The sequence below is a fragment of the Dermacentor andersoni genome, chromosome 11, assembly GCF_023375885.2.
Source record: "Dermacentor andersoni chromosome 11, qqDerAnde1_hic_scaffold, whole genome shotgun sequence".
Lineage (NCBI taxonomy): Eukaryota > Metazoa > Arthropoda > Arachnida > Ixodida > Ixodidae > Dermacentor > Dermacentor andersoni.
The window spans coordinates 8600109-8616603 of record NC_092824.1 but is presented as its reverse complement, the minus strand read 5'-3'; the positions used below and the strand labels follow the sequence as shown (position 1 = coordinate 8616603).

The following is a 16495-nucleotide window of genomic DNA, read 5'->3' as shown; positions in this document are numbered from 1 at the left end:
ATGCATCTCTGGTATAAAGTCGCATGCATGCAGAACTGTATGGAAATGGCTTGTCACATTCTTGCCATTAGTCTAAGTGAACATTGACATTAATTTGTTCTAGATTGTTGTGCCATCACAGATGGCAAAGAGCACCCATCAAGTGTGTTTTTAATACAGGGAGTTGGCATAAAAGTCCGGGATGTAGCACAAATATGCCAACCACAAAACTATGCAACACATTCATCTTGTGTTTAAGCAGAGAAAAGCAGCTTTTATGGCAAGAAACGCAAGATAACTTTCTGCCTACTGCACCTAACCATGGTATTTAAAGAAAAAATGTTTTTGATATTCATAACATACCAGTAGTAATAAGAATGAACTTGAAAAGTGATTGCCACTGAGCTGTCTCCAGGTATGCATGAGGGGTATGCAAAGGTATGAGGAGGATATGAAGACATCTGGATTACCAAAAATTATGCAGATCCCACGCACTATGGGAATCGATGTAAGCGAAGCTTTCCGTGCTCGATGCTTTGATTGACAATACTTAGCGGGAATGTTGACGGCTAAAGCCTAATTTCAACGGTTAGTGTAACACGAGAGTGGCGAGTTGATGTTAAAAGTTATCTTGTGTGCACCACTGCTGTTTGTCTGCGTAGTACACAGAACACACAGGGAGAGGTGTTTGCTTGAAGCATTGTTGTGCGCCATATTTCATAACCTCTGAGAGGGTTGAGCATTGTCGTTACCTCACATGGCACATTGCATCGTGGCAGAAGTATTAAGCTTGGATTATGAGGCTGTATACGGTGGGGTGAAAACGAGTTTCTCTCCTGTTGGCTTTCCTCTCTGACTCGCTCCTGTCATGTATACACATGCTCTGAACGACCCCACGGGGTGTGCCGGACAGCAGCAGCAGCAGCAGTGGGAAAGTTGAAGGAAGAGTCGGAGAAAGCTTCGCTTTAAAAAGAACTATGCCAGGACTTAGCACTGCTAACTCTTTTAAGTGTACGATAGCATACTTGGATTGTAATGATTGTGATGTCTCGACAGCTGCTCATGCGTGTGTCATGGGCGACCTTGCACTCGATTAATCAGTGGGACGTTATATCTAACTCGCAATTTTGTACACACTGTGAAAGCACTCGTGAACACTCGACACGCCTTGCTTTTTATTTTACAATACCTCCAAAATGGGTGAAATCCACCGGTAATGCTATAAGGATATACGGGACTGAACCTCTTCCAGCACAGCAGCCTCTTGTCATCAGGCCACAATCGCACGCATGCCTCTCGTGTGCCGTGCCAAAGTCACTTTCTCAAATGTCTAACATGTGCGTCACGTGCCTGCTGCTTGCATTCTCCCCTTGTTGCAAGCGAGCACTGTGCTAGACTGCACTGCCATTGGGATGTCGGCCCGCATTTTTCGCCTGACCCACAAAGTTTGTGAGGTCCACCTATAATGCCATCACATTAAACAACGGGGGTAGGAAAAAATGCCACCTTTACAGTCAGCAGAGGCTTGGCAAGCTTGAAAAGAATTGAAAACGAAATACAGCTGGTGCACCACCTTGCAGTTCTCACACTTGCAGTGGAGTCATAGATTTTGACAGCACCTGCGTGGGACTAGATAATAGTTTAACGTAAGCAATAATGGCACTGCTTTCTACAGGAAACAATAACTCAACTTAGCAAGCTTTGACAGCTTGCATGGCACAAAGGCACCTTAAACACGAAAAAATAGATAGCAATTCATGACATTGCACTGATGTACCAGTGTTGTGGCTTGGATGCAATGCTGATAAAGGAAAAACCTGTGATTTCATTTTTTCTACAATGTTTTCATGGCAAATAAGTGCACATTTTTAAAATAATGTTCCAACTGTACCTTATCTGGTGCCACTTTTTAGTGTTTTTTTTTTTACAGTGACTGCATGCCTAAAGTTTACAGAATATGCGTAAAAGAGAGGGTATCAAGGGGATGGGTGCTTGTTAAGTCAAATAGCTTAAATAAAAATAGAGTAAGTTCTGTTAATTTAGTCTGATGGGGTCGTCATTCTCAGTGTTTAAAAGACAGCCTTCCCAGTGCACCAGTGTGCAACGGTTTACCAACAACGTAACTGACATTCTGTAGTTATCTCTCCACTGTTCTGTGCTGAAACCATCTAGTAAGCGTTTAGAATTTAGGCAAATGTTACTGGCCTCATGTGGGAGGCATTTTGTGTTTGCTGTCTTGCTGCATTAACTAATGCAAGCATGAGCTTGACTTATTGAACATGCAGTGCTTTCTCAGTATTATGATTTATTTAATTTGATTGAGCTCTTTGCAAGCAAGAGAATGTGGTTGATGAGAGCTGCCAGGGACCAGTTATTTTTTTAAAGCGAAGCTTTCTTTGCCTCTTCGACTTTCCCGTTGCTGCTGCTTGCTGCTGTCTGGCACACCGCGTCGGGGGGTGGTTCAGAGCGTGTGTATACATGACAAGAGAGTGGTGGAGAGGAAAGGCGACGCGAGAAGCTTGGTTGCACCTTTGCACCGCTTCCAATGTGCACAATGCCTTCTGGAGCTCCCTCGGTGTCGGCACGTTAGACTCTTGGCAGCTGTAATTATCGGTGACCTCCGCAAGAGCATTGCAGAAATTGCAGCGCTTATCTTTCTACTAAAGTGCAAGTCCAGAGGGAAGCTTAATATAATGGTAAAGAGGAGGGGAAAAGGAGGCACAGAATGGATGGAATGGAGGTACGGTACAGTACGTTGCTGCTGTTTCTGAAAAATAAACACCACGCAAATACGTCAAGCGGACAAATTACGCAGGGTGTGCAGAAGCAGACCCACATTAATTAAAGGGCACCGCAGGGTCCAGGCAACACTACGGAAGCAGTCGACAGTCAAATCAACACTTCTGTGCTTGCCGCGGTAGCTTTGCAGCTATGGCATTGCTAGAGGTCGCGGATTTGTCCCGACAGCGGCAGCCGCATTTCGATGGGGGCGAAATGAAAAACGCATGTGCACTTAGATTTTGGGACACATTAAAGAGCATCATGGTGTCAAAATAAATCAGGAGACCGCTACTACACCGCGCCTCGTAATCGGATTGTGGTTTGGCACGTACAGCCCCATAATCGAAGCTTAATACTTCAGCAACAATGCGATGTGCCATATGAGGTAATGACAATGCTCAACCCTTTCAGGGGTTATGAAATATGGTGCACAACAATAATTCAAGCAAACACCTCCTCCTGTGTGTTCTGTGTACTACGCGGACAAACGGCAGTGGTGTACGGAAGGCAACGTTGTAACATCAACTCGCCACTCTCGTGTACGACTAAACATTTAAGAAATTTCACCATTCAACATTCACCATCAAATCAGCACTAATTGTTGTCAGTCAAAGCAAACAGCACAGAAAACTTCGCTTACATCGATTCCCACAGTGCAAGGGATCCGCATATTTACATTTTTGAAGCCAGAGATGACAAAATGCAGTTTACAGAGGCTTACAAGCATCACTGTGTTTTTATATATCAACACTGCCTTCATGTATCCTTCAATGTGAATTGTTAGCAAGATAAGGGTTTTCCTGGAAAGAGTCACTGAAAAGGTCACCGTGATCTAAAGACAATGTTAAAACAAATTAGAGTGCAACGAAACATGCACAAACCTGCACACAGAATCATTCCAAAAATCACCGCCCCTTCCAGTCCGTGAAGATGGTCGAACAGCGTAGCAGTGTTAATTACGCCGAGTGTTACACCATGCAAGTCAAACTTTGCAAGCAGTCTATATTGTAAATCTTTTGTTTCACCAGTTTCACCATTCTTACACCTTATTTTCACTTTTGCGGTTGGCAGCTTCTTCCTGGAGAGCAGGGTGTCGAACAAGAATTTTTTGGGTTCAGTTCGGGTTTGGCTTGAAGCCTTTCAGGTTCAGTTCACGAGCACCATTCCGTTCTGGTTCAAATGGGTTCAAACGGGTTCGGAGAAAAAGAAAGTGTTCTTTTTGTTTTACCCTTTTAGTGCTGTGTTTTCGTTTCTCTGTCATGTCAGTATAAAAACAGATTCATAATGTAGATTTCTTTTTGTAGATGTCGTGACTTGGCCAACTTAACTGTACAGTCTAGTGCAAAATGTTTTCCATGGGAGGCCAACGACAACACTAACTGAAGCGAAATAAAAGGTACGCAGGGACACTTAAGGTGGCTTACGTGTCTGAATGTGAAAGCATTACTGTTTATGGCAGCAAGTTTATTTTTATCCATTTGTTTTAGTTCATATAATTAAATTTTATGCTTGGCTCATAAACCTGCAGTTTCATACCCCACAGTTGTTTTCTTGAGGAAAACAACAATGGCTCTATGCAGCCGCCGCGGTGCCGCCTTGTGCTCCACTCCCCTCGCTGGCCAGTGAAGGGCTGCATCTCGTCTCCAAATAATGCATCCTTGCCGCAATCTTCTGGCAGGCAGGCCTGTAGCCTCCTGGCCAGTGGGCAACGCCTCTGTGCCGCCGAGGCCTCCCCCACCCCCCCTTCTGGCTGGCCGGCCGGTGACGGGCCATTCTCTAAATCATGCATCCTCGCCTGAATCTTCTGGCTGGCAGGCAGGCAGCCTCTTTTGTGGACAGGCAACGTCTCTGGGCAGCAGAGAGCCTGCCCCTCCGCCATCTTTTTTCGGTACCATCAAATGTCGTCACACAGAGATGCACGCACATTCACATTTTCGCTCAATGAGGCAAGTAATGCTTTCGCATTTAATATGGGAAACAATGGCGATAGCAACTAGCACTTCAGCGATTGGGTTCTAGTAAAGATAGCAGATTAGTGAAGTCACAAGCAATGGTAGTCCAAGGCTGCAGAACAGTAAAAGGAAGAGAATGTATCGAAGAAAGCTATCGGATTTCCTTCGCATCAACCCAACTGATTGCCCCCCTCATTTTTTTTTTTCTTTCAGTTCAGTTGCTTCCTACAGTCTTACTCAATATAGATTCTTGTTTCAAAAACCCTTGGACGAATATAAAATATGCATTAGACAATTATTTAATAATTTTAGTGCGAGATGTCAATCTTACACTAGAAACAACACTACAGCGCAATAAGTGCATAAAGAAAGACATTGCATTTAGGTTGTCGTCACCTAAGAACTTTCCGGATTTTTTTGTGCGCAGCTCATTTCTGATTGGTCGAGAGGATTAGCGCTGCAAAATTTGCAAATGCCAAGGACCCCAAAAATATTGAGGTTGGTCCGACCCACTAATCCACATTATCCGGCCCAATAATTCCTCTAATCCAAATTAATCAACAGACCAATCCCACAAATTCACTATAGCTTACCCACTCATCTCACCAATTCATCCCAGTCTCCCCTCTAGTCTGCATTAATTGAGTTTAATCCATGTGCCCCTTAACTTTAAGGTTAAGGAGAGTCAAGATGATATGGAAATGCTGTCGCGTCTACTTTAACAGTGCAGTTAAAAAGGCCCTAAAGTTTTTTTTAATAGTCTCGTGCTCTTATAGAGCAGTAAACGAAGGACAGAATGTCACTGCACAAGAAGTGCTGGGGACATAGAGGACTGCGAGTCTTTGTGTCTCACTGCTGTTTGTATACAATGGCTTATTCAACCAGAATAAGTGGAAGATATGGATTTATTGTTCAAGTCGGTTCTCTCCAATGTGGCACTGCCACCCTCCAGGAAAAGTGGAGATGGATCCACTTAACACTGTTTAAAAGGCTACAACACGCTCTCCGCGGGCCGCGAGTCAATTTCTCTGCATCGTTCTGGAGGAGGAGGAGGAAATAACTTTATTGAGTCCTGAAGAACCCCTCCTGGAGGCTTTTGTGGCACACGCCAGCGTATTTATTCGAGCCACATAGGTTTTTCATATGTGCACCAATTTCTTATGGCAAACGGCGACCATAAGAGGTTGATAACTTGATAAAAATCAACTTGTTATTATGACTTATGATGGTTCTATCAGGATGTGCAGAGTGAGGACGGCTGACGCTGCCTCATTATCTCTCAGAGGGTCTCCCGTTTTGCTCAACAGTGCTTCGAGCAAATAAAGTTTTCTCTTTACCAGACTGCTCTGCTCGAAATCTCCGTTGCCGAAACCATTTCAGAACGGTTCCTTCAATTCGTTCTGGTTTGGGTTCAGTTCCAAAATCGCGGAAAAAAAAAAACGGGTTCGGTTCCGATTCGACACCCTGTTCAGGAGTATGGACTATTCATGGTCTTCCCATAGTTGTAGCTGAGATGGAATGTGCAGAACCACTAATTCAAAGCTCCGTATATTGGGCGCAAGGCCCACCACTGGAGATGCAGGTGCTGCAGTCGTTTTGATGATTGGTTGGATTGGTTTGATGATTGACATCTTCGGGTTTCTTAATGAGGTTAAACAGACGTTCGGCTGCAACGTAGAGTGTGATGTCAGTGACGGTGTGCCCGCAGTCTGCCGTTGTCACTTGCATTCTATGTCTCGAGTTTGCGAGGTGGCGGGGATAGCAGCATCCGCCCGCCATTGCCGCTTGCGATTCTTAAAAATTAAATTGCTTCAAAATTAAAGCTGTCCATCAAAGGAGACAATGAATGGCTTAAACCCGCTTAAGCAATGACTCATACCCCCGTAAACGAGGCCTCCCCATTACGACAGAAGAGAAGTGAAATTCTATGCTGGAATGACGAGCGGCAACGGAGCCATCTGTGGTAGAAGACGACGATGACAACGAACACGGGAGCAGTGGCATGAGTGCGTTCGCGTGGTAGCACCGAGGGACACCAATGAGCCAGCTGTGGAAGATAACGACGACGCTCGAGCCATTGCTGATGATGATAGTTTTAGCGAAGTCTGACGCCGGCACACGGTCCGCATAAACAGCTTTGCTGTAAAAGACCACCCAACCTCTTTTTGTGCTCTCACGTGTTTTGCCATAATGAGCTACAAACTAGCCCTACCACAAGTTCTTGTAAAGGCACTGTGTTGCCTGTCAGTAATTGGTGCGCCAAGTTTGGTCCTGCTTGTGTGCTGTTTCTAATGGTAACTCCTTTTTAATGATGTCCCGTGTGCAGGGCAAGGTTTTAAGAAAAGTATGTGCTATCCCTTCTAGTGGGACTATACAAATTTTGAAGTTTGCAGGTTGGCAGGTATGAAAAAGTTAAATGGGCATTCTTGTCCCCCCCTTCTCTCTCTACCAGGTGAAAATCTTTGCTCATCCTGCATAGTTCTTTTCTTTTTCTTCTTCTTTTGAAGACAAGGTGTTCTTTGGCAACTTCAGATCAGTTTGGGGTTGTGGGATCTGGTTATCTGGGTGCCACTTTCGGACCAATTTCGTCTAAACGAGGCTATTTGAGGACTTCTAGTGCAAGTAGGATGACAAAAAAGGCATCAAAATGGAGCTTGGAATGAAAAAGATGCGCCAGTTAGTGTAGAGCCATGTGCAGAGCAGTGATGGTGCATAATTAGTGCAGAAAGCTCAAATTAAGCCCAGATATACTCGTTGAAACTGCGTGTCTAAAACCAGAACTAAGTGTGGCTTTACTCAGCAAAAAATATGGGCTGATCTCGGAGATACTGCACTGTACCACATGGTGCACTAACCAGCCTCAGAAGACCTTGTCTTTCTTTGACGTCAACTGCAGTTGACTGGCCTTTCTTTCTCCCATTTGTGCTCACCCTCCTCATATAACAATAATATAGCATCAGGCTTGACAGTCTTCCTTTTTTTTTGTCTCGCGTTGGCTTGTGCTATTGCTCCTGCACCGCTCATCACGGTTTGCGGGACAGGGGAACGGATCTGGTTGGGTTGTCCGTCCTGTCTGTGCTCTACAAGTTTAGTCTGTTGTCCTCTCTCGTTCTTTCTTGCCCTCCTCCTCCTGCTGTCACCATCTTCGGCAAAGCTGGAGTCCCGGGGCTCGGACTACAACAGCCTTGTCCACCACCACAAGATCCACACCAAGAACAGGGAGCTCGTGGTCAACACGCTCAGGCAAGTCCCTGTCTGCACGTGTCTCTGCACAGCACTGCCAGTTGTGCCTACATCCTAAAAGGCAAACACTGAAGCATGCTAGACTGTCGCGCTACCCTTACAAAGACCTTGAAACACTTGTATTATGCCAGGACATTACTCAGTTGCAGTTTGAGCTGTGAACATTGTGTTTTGAAGCAAAACTTTCCCTGCAAACCTTTGCCGACAGTGGCAGCTGTCTTGCTGTGTAGCCCACACAGAGCGTACGCGTGTCTCACGGTGGGATCGAACCTTGCTCTTGGCACAAGAGTTTAACGCCGTAGCCATTAAGACACAATCCTGTGCATTGCTTCCATGTGCCAGGTAGTAGCACTTTCACGTGGTGGGTGTGTGCTTCACGCAATGCGCAGCGCACGAGTGCACGCTCGGTGCAGGCTGGACGCAGGAATGAAATGGGTATCATAGCCAACCTTACCCCACTGTACTTCGCGTCGTACTTCTCTCTTCGCCGTTCTTCCCGGAACAAACATCACCTTTATCCTCGTAATATCACTGCGTCTTGCAGTGTGAATTCGCTGTTTGCATTTCAGCGTAGCTTGAGAATGGTGTAGGGCATAAACACAAACATTGCACGACATTACACATTGCATAGGATGACAGTAAAGGCACTTGTATGCATCGCATGTAATTTTATAACATTTAATCACTTCACGAAGGCTCTGCTTCACTTAGATTCCAACATGTGCATCGGATCTGCTAAGTTGTTTTTTAATGTTGTGATACCCAAGTTCCTGCAAAAAAAAATAATTGTATGTATATATATAGACTTGTTCTAAAAAGTCACTGTGATATGATTTTTCTTAATGCAAATAGTCTTATTGCAGCCTATTCACTCTAATGAGAGCATTCCTATGTTTTGTGTATATCTAAAATAGAGGAAATAACCAGACTGTTTTCAATGCACAGGATACATTGGGCTAGTTGGTTGGTACATGTTGAAGCCATTGTAGAGCAGATCATACCCAAAGGCTACAAGACCAGAGCCAGTGGCATAGCAACGGGGGGGGGGGGGGGGGGGGGGGGTATTCTCGGCATGGACTTCCTAAACCAACACGGCACAGTCATCGACCTGAAGTCGAAGTCAATAACCCTGTCGGAAGATCAAGTGATACCGCCAGAGAGCTCTCGTAGTCACCATTATGTGAGAGTGTTCGAAAGTCAAATCAGCATCCCGCCCCACTCCAGCATTGTCATTTCCGTCGGCACCGAAACACCTGCCAACATAGAAGGCGTCATCGAGGGTGACCAACGCCTACTGCTAGACCATAAAATTTGCGTCGCAAGAGGGATCGCTCGACTGCACGGAGGAAAAACGAAAGTGTTGCTGACAAACTTCAGCCAGGAGTTCAAGCACGTCAACAAGGGCACGACGATCGCATACATCGAGGAAATTCGGGAAACCAGCAATGCTTTTGGCCTCTCGGATTCTGCCGCATCCACCCCAACGACCATAGTTCCCGAACCAGACTTTGACGTAAATCCAGGTCTCCCCATGAGTAAGCAGCAACAACTCGGAAGTCTTCTCCGGCGATACAAAGAGTGTTCTTCGATGTCATCGAGGATTCAACAAACACCAGTCGCAAAGCATCTCATAATAACTGAAGAGTGCGCTCGACCACTCCGCCAGAGCCCTTACCGAGTTTCGATGCGAAAACATGACTCTACTAGGCAGCCAGTCGACGAAATGCTGTGCGACGACATCATCCAGCCGTCGAAAAGCCCGTGGGCATCTCCTGTAGTCTTGGTGAAGAAAAAGGACAGAACCCTATGTTTCTGCGTCGATTATCGTCGACTTAACGAGATCACGAAGAAGGATGTATACCCTCTTCCACGGATAGACGACGCATTGGATCGGCTCTGCAATGCTAAATACTTCTCATCGATGGGCCTCAAGTCTGGCTACTGGCAAATAGAAGTCGACGAGAGAGATCGCGAAATACCGCCTTCATCACGCCAGACGGCTTCTATGAGTTCAAGGTCATGCCATTCGGACTGTGCCCGGCGCCTGCAATGTTCCAGCACATCATGGACATGGTGTTAGCAGGATTGAAGTGGCAGACGTGTTTTGTTTACTTTAATGACGTCGTCGTCTTCGCCGGAAATTTCGGCAATCACCTTAGGCGGCTTGCGACAGTATTAGAGGCCATCAAATCATCAGGGCTCACTCTGAAGCCGGAAAAGTGCTGCTTTGCTTACGATGAATTTCTGTTACTAGGTCACGTCATCAGCAAATCTGGAGTCTACCCTGACCCGCAGAAGACAGCTGCCATCGCAAAGTTCCATCGTAGCCCATTGACAAGAAGGCAGTGCATAGATTCCTTGGCATGTGTGCCTACTATAGGCGCTTCGTCAAGGACTTTTTATGCATCGCGGAGCCACTAACACATCTAACCAAATGCGATGTCGAGTTTAAGTGGGAAACGCCGCAGGCCGACGCATTTCAAGAACTCGAAGGACGCATGCAGTCGCTGCCCATACTTGCACACTTTGACGAGGACGCCGATATCGAAATCCACACTGACGCCAGTAGCCTAGGCCTCGGTGCCGTCCTAGTCCAGAGGAAAGACGGACTTGAACACGTGATATCTTATGCTAGCTGGCCACTGTCAAAAGCGGAAGGCAATTATTCTACGACTGAAAAGGAATGCCTCGCCATCATTTTGAACGCACAATAGAGAACGTACCGGTACGTCAGTGACACTGTGGGGGGGAAGCGCGAAGACGTACCAGTACGTCCGTGACAGCGAAAGGGTTAAGCGCGGATTGTCTTTGTTCACATTACAAAACAACCTACTTGTAAAGAACTTCTCACCAGTCCGCGCCAACTACCTTCTTGTTGTTCGGTCAGTGCTGCGTCCAGAAGTACCGCACGCCCTACATGATGATCCAACCGCTGGGCACCTCAGATTCTCCCGGACGCTGTCGAGGATACAGGAGAGGTATTACTGGCAGCACCTGACCACCGACGTCGCACATTACATCAAGACATGCCGAGACTGTCAGCGACACAAAACACCACCGACAAGGCCAGCCGGATTACTACAGCCGATCAAGCCTCCTTGCCGACCTTTTCAGCAGATCGGGATGGGCTTGTTGGGACCGTTTCCGACATCAACATCCGGGAATAAGTGGATGATCGTGGCGACGGACTATCTCACCCGCTTCGCTAAAACTAAAGCTCTACCGAAAGGCAGCGCATCCCGAAGTGGCAAAATTTTTCGTCGAGAACATCCTGCTGCGACATGGTGCCCCAGAAGTCCTCATCACCGACAGAGAAGCGGCCTTTACAGCAGAGCTCACCCAAGCCATTCTGCAATACAGCCAGACAAGCCACAGGAGGACAACTGCCTACCTCCCGTAGACGAATGGTCTCATGGAGCGCCTGAACAAGACCCTCGCCGACATGCTAGCAGGGTACGTCGACTTCGAGCACAAGACGTGGGACGCGGTCCTACCATACGTAACCTTTGCTTACGACACGGTGGTGCAAGAAACAACACAGATCACGCTGTTCAAGCTGGTTTACGGCAGGAACCCGACGACGACTCTCGACGCCATGCTGCTGCACGTTACCAACGAAGAGAATCTTGACGTCGCTACCTATCTCCAGCGCGCCGAAGAAGCCCGACAGCTTGCCCGCCTAAGGATCAAGAACCAGCAGCGTACCGACAGGCGACAATACAACCTCTGATGGCGCTACGTCGCGTACTAGCCCGGCGACCATGTTTGGGTTTGGACCCCGATACGCTGACGAGGACTCAGTGAGAAACTATTGCGACTTTATTTCGAACCCTACAAGATCATCCGACGTATTTGGGAACTGGACTATGAGGTCGTGCCAGACGCAATTTCGCATTCACAGCGGTGCCACGCACAGTCTGAAGTGGTCCACGTGGTGCGTCTTAAACTCTTTTATGCATGCTGACGAACTTCTTTATTTTGTTGTTTCTTTGCTACGAGTGTTTTTATTACTTTCGTTTGCTTGCAGCATCTGGTCGATGCTTTTTTAAGAGGGGGGTATTGACACGTGTACTTGTTTATCGGGCGGTCAGGTTTCACCACCTAACAAATGTTATCACACAGCGCAGGACGCGCCTGCATGCATCGAAAGTTTCTGGAATGTTATCGATGGTTCCATCCGCTTTCTGCCACTGAACCTTGTGTAAGCAGATTACATGTATACGTGACGCGAATGGTATAGAACTTTGTGAAAGACATGTGGGTCCCAGCAATTACTCTGGAACATTTAACGACTGATGTATAAAAGCCGACGCGCTTGGCCCGCTGATCAGATTTTGACGATCGCCGACTGTGTTCGCCGCTGTCGCCGTTCTTTAAGTGCAGCCTGTTTTTGTGGGCACAGGTTTGCCCAATAAAAGTTAGTTTCGTCTTCCACAGTATTGCTACTGTGTTCATTATATGTCACTACCATGTGACAGTATTGCTCAGCACAAGACACACCTAGTGTGTCTGAAAATTTTTTAGTGGTGTTGCGGATTCTATAGTGAAAAAAATCTTGTTTAAAGAGAATGCGCTGCATGAATAGTGGTGTGAATTCTGAAATGCAACTAAGTGCGACCAATTGTTCTGGAATATGGTGTGATAGGTGTATAAATAAACAATGCACTTGACCTGTATGACGGTCTACGTTTGCAACCGCCTTGTGACCATTATCAAGAGGTTTGTGCCGCCAAGGGTAAGGTTGTATGGCTCTCCCCACTTGCAGAAAGAGTTCAGTGCACAGCTGCACTGAAGGTGTCTGCTCTTGCTTATGTGGCACACATAGGAGCGTGGGAAATATGAACCTTCATAATTCCCACATGCTTGATTTGTTATTGCATCATTGTTACGATGCATTCTGCATTAGTGATTTTACAATTGGGCGTACAGGTTAGGTTGTGCAAACTGCAAACTTCACGTATCGGCCACTTTTATGAATTTATCCTAGAATGGCTGATGACATGAGTGCCATGTCTCCAGTGGTCCATGATGTGAAGTATATCATCTGTTGGCAATCCATCTAGAAGAAATTGTGCTTACTGCAGCATAATTAGAAAAGCTTTTTCAGCCCGAGATTCTGGCATTCTAGAAGACAGGACAACAGAAATTAGTGAAATGGCACAGGTGCCCAACTCAACCAGCCCAGCACTGCACCTTAATTTTATGGATCACGCAGCCATCATTTTAGTGTCGGAGCCTCTTCATTTGGGGCTATGTATGCAAGAATACATGGCTTGAAGGAAAGCTTCAATCCATAAATAATGTATAATAAAAGATAAATGGAGCACTCACTTAATAGGTGCATTGAGAAATCGCCATGTTCCGGTTATAACACAAAAAATGATAGAAAAGAAGTAATAAGTAATGGCAGTGTAGGAAGCGTGCCTTTAATGTTCATTCATGCTTATGTGTGTGTGCATTTCCTTTTCACCCAAGCCTGCACAGCTGCACTGCCATCATCGTACACGTCCCCAATTGTTGCGTGGTGCTTGTGTGATTGACATATCCTTCATCTCAATCCGTGGCACTTATGACGAGTGTTGTCACTGAGTGCTGATAATGGGAAGGGGGGACAGATGTTCAGTGCGCGCAAGATAGTGATTAGGTTTGTTTACCTTGGCTTGTCAGTCAATGCCGTTGGCTCATTCTGCACTGCAGCTTACGTAAGTGCTATGTTGATGTAATTATATGCGGGTGTTTTTGTTGGTACAAGCAGGTCTGGTTTTCATGCTCGTTTAGAAATGTGCAGGAATACCCTATAATTTGCCTAAAGGTTGAAAGACTGGTGCTGCTAGATGGGCTAGTTGCTTGCTATATCCGTTATTTATGTTACCAGCGTGATATAAACAAGACACCTACTGACACAAAGGACACACCAGTGTTTGTTGTGTCAGTGTGTTCTTTTTGTGTTCTGTTCATACTGCACTGCTAACTTTGATCAAGAATGTCCTTTGAGGTCACTGGTACCATTTGAGGTTGCCACTGAAGGTGTCATCTGGTGATCCAAGTGTTGTAATTGCGAATTGCAAGGAAGTTAGCGTTGTACTCAGTGCATGGGTGTAATACTGAAGCTATTTTACATCTAGACAACACTACGTGCAGAATGATTACTCATATTGACATGTTTCTTTTTGTTACACTTTCTTGCTGTCAAGAACATGTGTGCTGACGTCGCACCTTTTGTTTTAGAGGCTAAAGTGGGAGTAGATAAAACTGAAAACTCTAGTGTACATATTAAATGAACACTCAGTGCAATGCCCCACCACAAAGCTTCGCTTTCTTCTTTTCTTGTATGTTTTAGAGGTGGGCCGTTGTGAACATCAAGTGTTTGTGATCGCAGGGAGAATGGCATTGAGACACGCCTCGTGGATCGGTTTGAATACACAGACAGCAACATCGACTGGGCAGACGTCATCTTCACGACAGGTGGCGATGGCACGTTCCTCATGGCGGCCAGCAAGATCCACACACGTGACAAACCCATCATAGGCATCAACAGTGATCCTTCCAGGTTAGTAGCGGATGCATAGAATTCCTTACAATATTACCTCGAGTGAAAACTGGTGCTGCGACACTGTTGTATGCATGGCAATGCTGAGAGTTAGTGGCTTCGGATTGGCATCGTTCTTGGAGAGCCAGAACACCTAGAGGTGCGCCTGACTGGCACTGTTCCATCTGCAAGAATGGTTCATCCTCTGCTGAACCAGCACATAAAAAGCTGTTTCAACTTTAATATAACACAAAAACACATTATGTTCAATCATGAGGACCTGTGCTTGGATGTACAATTACAGCCAACAAACGATTTTTCAGACTCCCTAGGGACTGCTAAAATGTCCAGAAAAACAAATGCATGCCTTTAACTGCCTTCAAGAGCTCAAATCGCCAGAGCCACATCTGAAATAATTTTAACCCTTTCAATGTCACTGACATACCGGTATGTTTCCACATTTCTATCTCGCCATGCCACTGATGTCTGATAGGATGGTGAGGACCACACACCAAGAAAATGTTTGCCATTATCTGTGTAATTTTTCCCCTTCTGCTTAACCATAAATAAACCAATATGTTGGTTTTATAAGATCTGATAAAGAAACCTGGAGCTAGAGGTGCGTCACCTCTGAACTAACCTGGCACTGAGAGGGTTAAAAGCCTGCCAGTGCACTGATTATGTACAATCTATGCTTGTTACAACGGACCCATGTACAAAGACTTTCGGATATAACAGACCATATTTCAGCCTTGGTTTGTTCTACCTGTTTTATGGATGCAGCGAAGTCTGTTTTTAAAACAGACCGTGCTGCAATGGACTATCGGCTACAGCGGACGAAATTAGCGGCAATTTTTGTCAAAATCGGACCTATAAAACGGACTTTTGGGCAGCTGACTTGCGAGGGTCAGCCGACGATCGTGGCTCTATATCTTGTGTGCGCATGAGGGAGGGAGGGAGGAAGGGAGGGAAGGAAGAAAGAAAGCAAGTGGGGCAAAAGCACGGTGTCTCTCGAGCGCGAGGCACAATGGGGAAGCGAGGGAAAGGAAGGGTTCTACTCCAGTGGCTGCTGTGAACGGCGTGGGGGCTTATCTTGAAAGTGATCTGCAACATGGTCAAAAATGTGCATCCGCGCGAAACCGTATCTTGAAAGCGATCTGCGATGTGGACAAAGTGCACGCCCGCGCAGACATCGCATCTTGAAAGCGATCTGCGATGCGGACAAAGTATGTGCCCGCACGGGTGCCGTATCTTGAAAGTGATCTGAGATATGGACAAAATGCGCACTCGCGTGTGCACCTTATCTTGAAAGCGATCTGTGATGTAGGCAAAATGCACGCCCGCGTGGGCGCCGCATCGGGAAGATGATCTGCGATTTACACCAAGTGCGCCCAGTGCTGGTAGCTTCGTATGCACTATGCTTTCGACGTTTTGTTCGCATTGAAGCGAGACAGCACGAAAGTCAATTCACTTGTTCACTTGTTGCTGCTGCCATGCTCATCTTGCTTAATTTGCTATCATAATCAATGCTTTACCTTTTGTGCGAAACTGCGACTTTTTTGTTTCTTTATTACTTTGAATGTTCGCCACTCACTGTTTGCAATAAAGTTGTTAGACATTGCGACGAAAGTTTCGGAATTGAGGTGTCTCGAATATTGGACTTCGAATAAAATGGACGTATTTTGTTGGACTATCAGGGTCCATTGTAACGAGAGTCGACTGTATCTCAGTAATTGTGTTGCGACAGGAAATGACAGGTGCTTGTGGGTGTGCCCCCGCTGCATAATCGTGCTGCTGCCGAAAATTTACATCAACAGCAAAGTAGAATGCACTTGGCTACTGTAATGTTAGTTCTGTGTTTGTCTGGTTGAGCTCTGCACCACCAGATGGCTGCACCATGCTGACCATTCGCGTTTGCAGCTCCGCTCATCCAGTAAAATGGCCAGTCCACTTGCATTTACCGGATTACCAGACACGCTAAAACTCTCTAATGTTGCGTAAAAGGAAGTTC

The 16495-nt window shown here is 46.1% G+C and overlaps 1 protein-coding gene across 1 annotated transcript in view; it reads left to right on the top strand.

The window, feature by feature from the left end:
* Nadk2 (NAD kinase 2, mitochondrial) overlaps positions 1 to 16495 on the top strand; it is a 101610-nt gene that overhangs the window by 1616 nt on the left and 83499 nt on the right. The window contains exons 2-3 of the mRNA XM_055064335.2: positions 7867 to 7955; positions 14335 to 14505. Of these exons, the coding sequence (XP_054920310.1) occupies positions 7867 to 7955; positions 14335 to 14505 (260 nt within the window). The remainder of the gene's footprint in view (positions 1 to 7866; positions 7956 to 14334; positions 14506 to 16495) is intronic.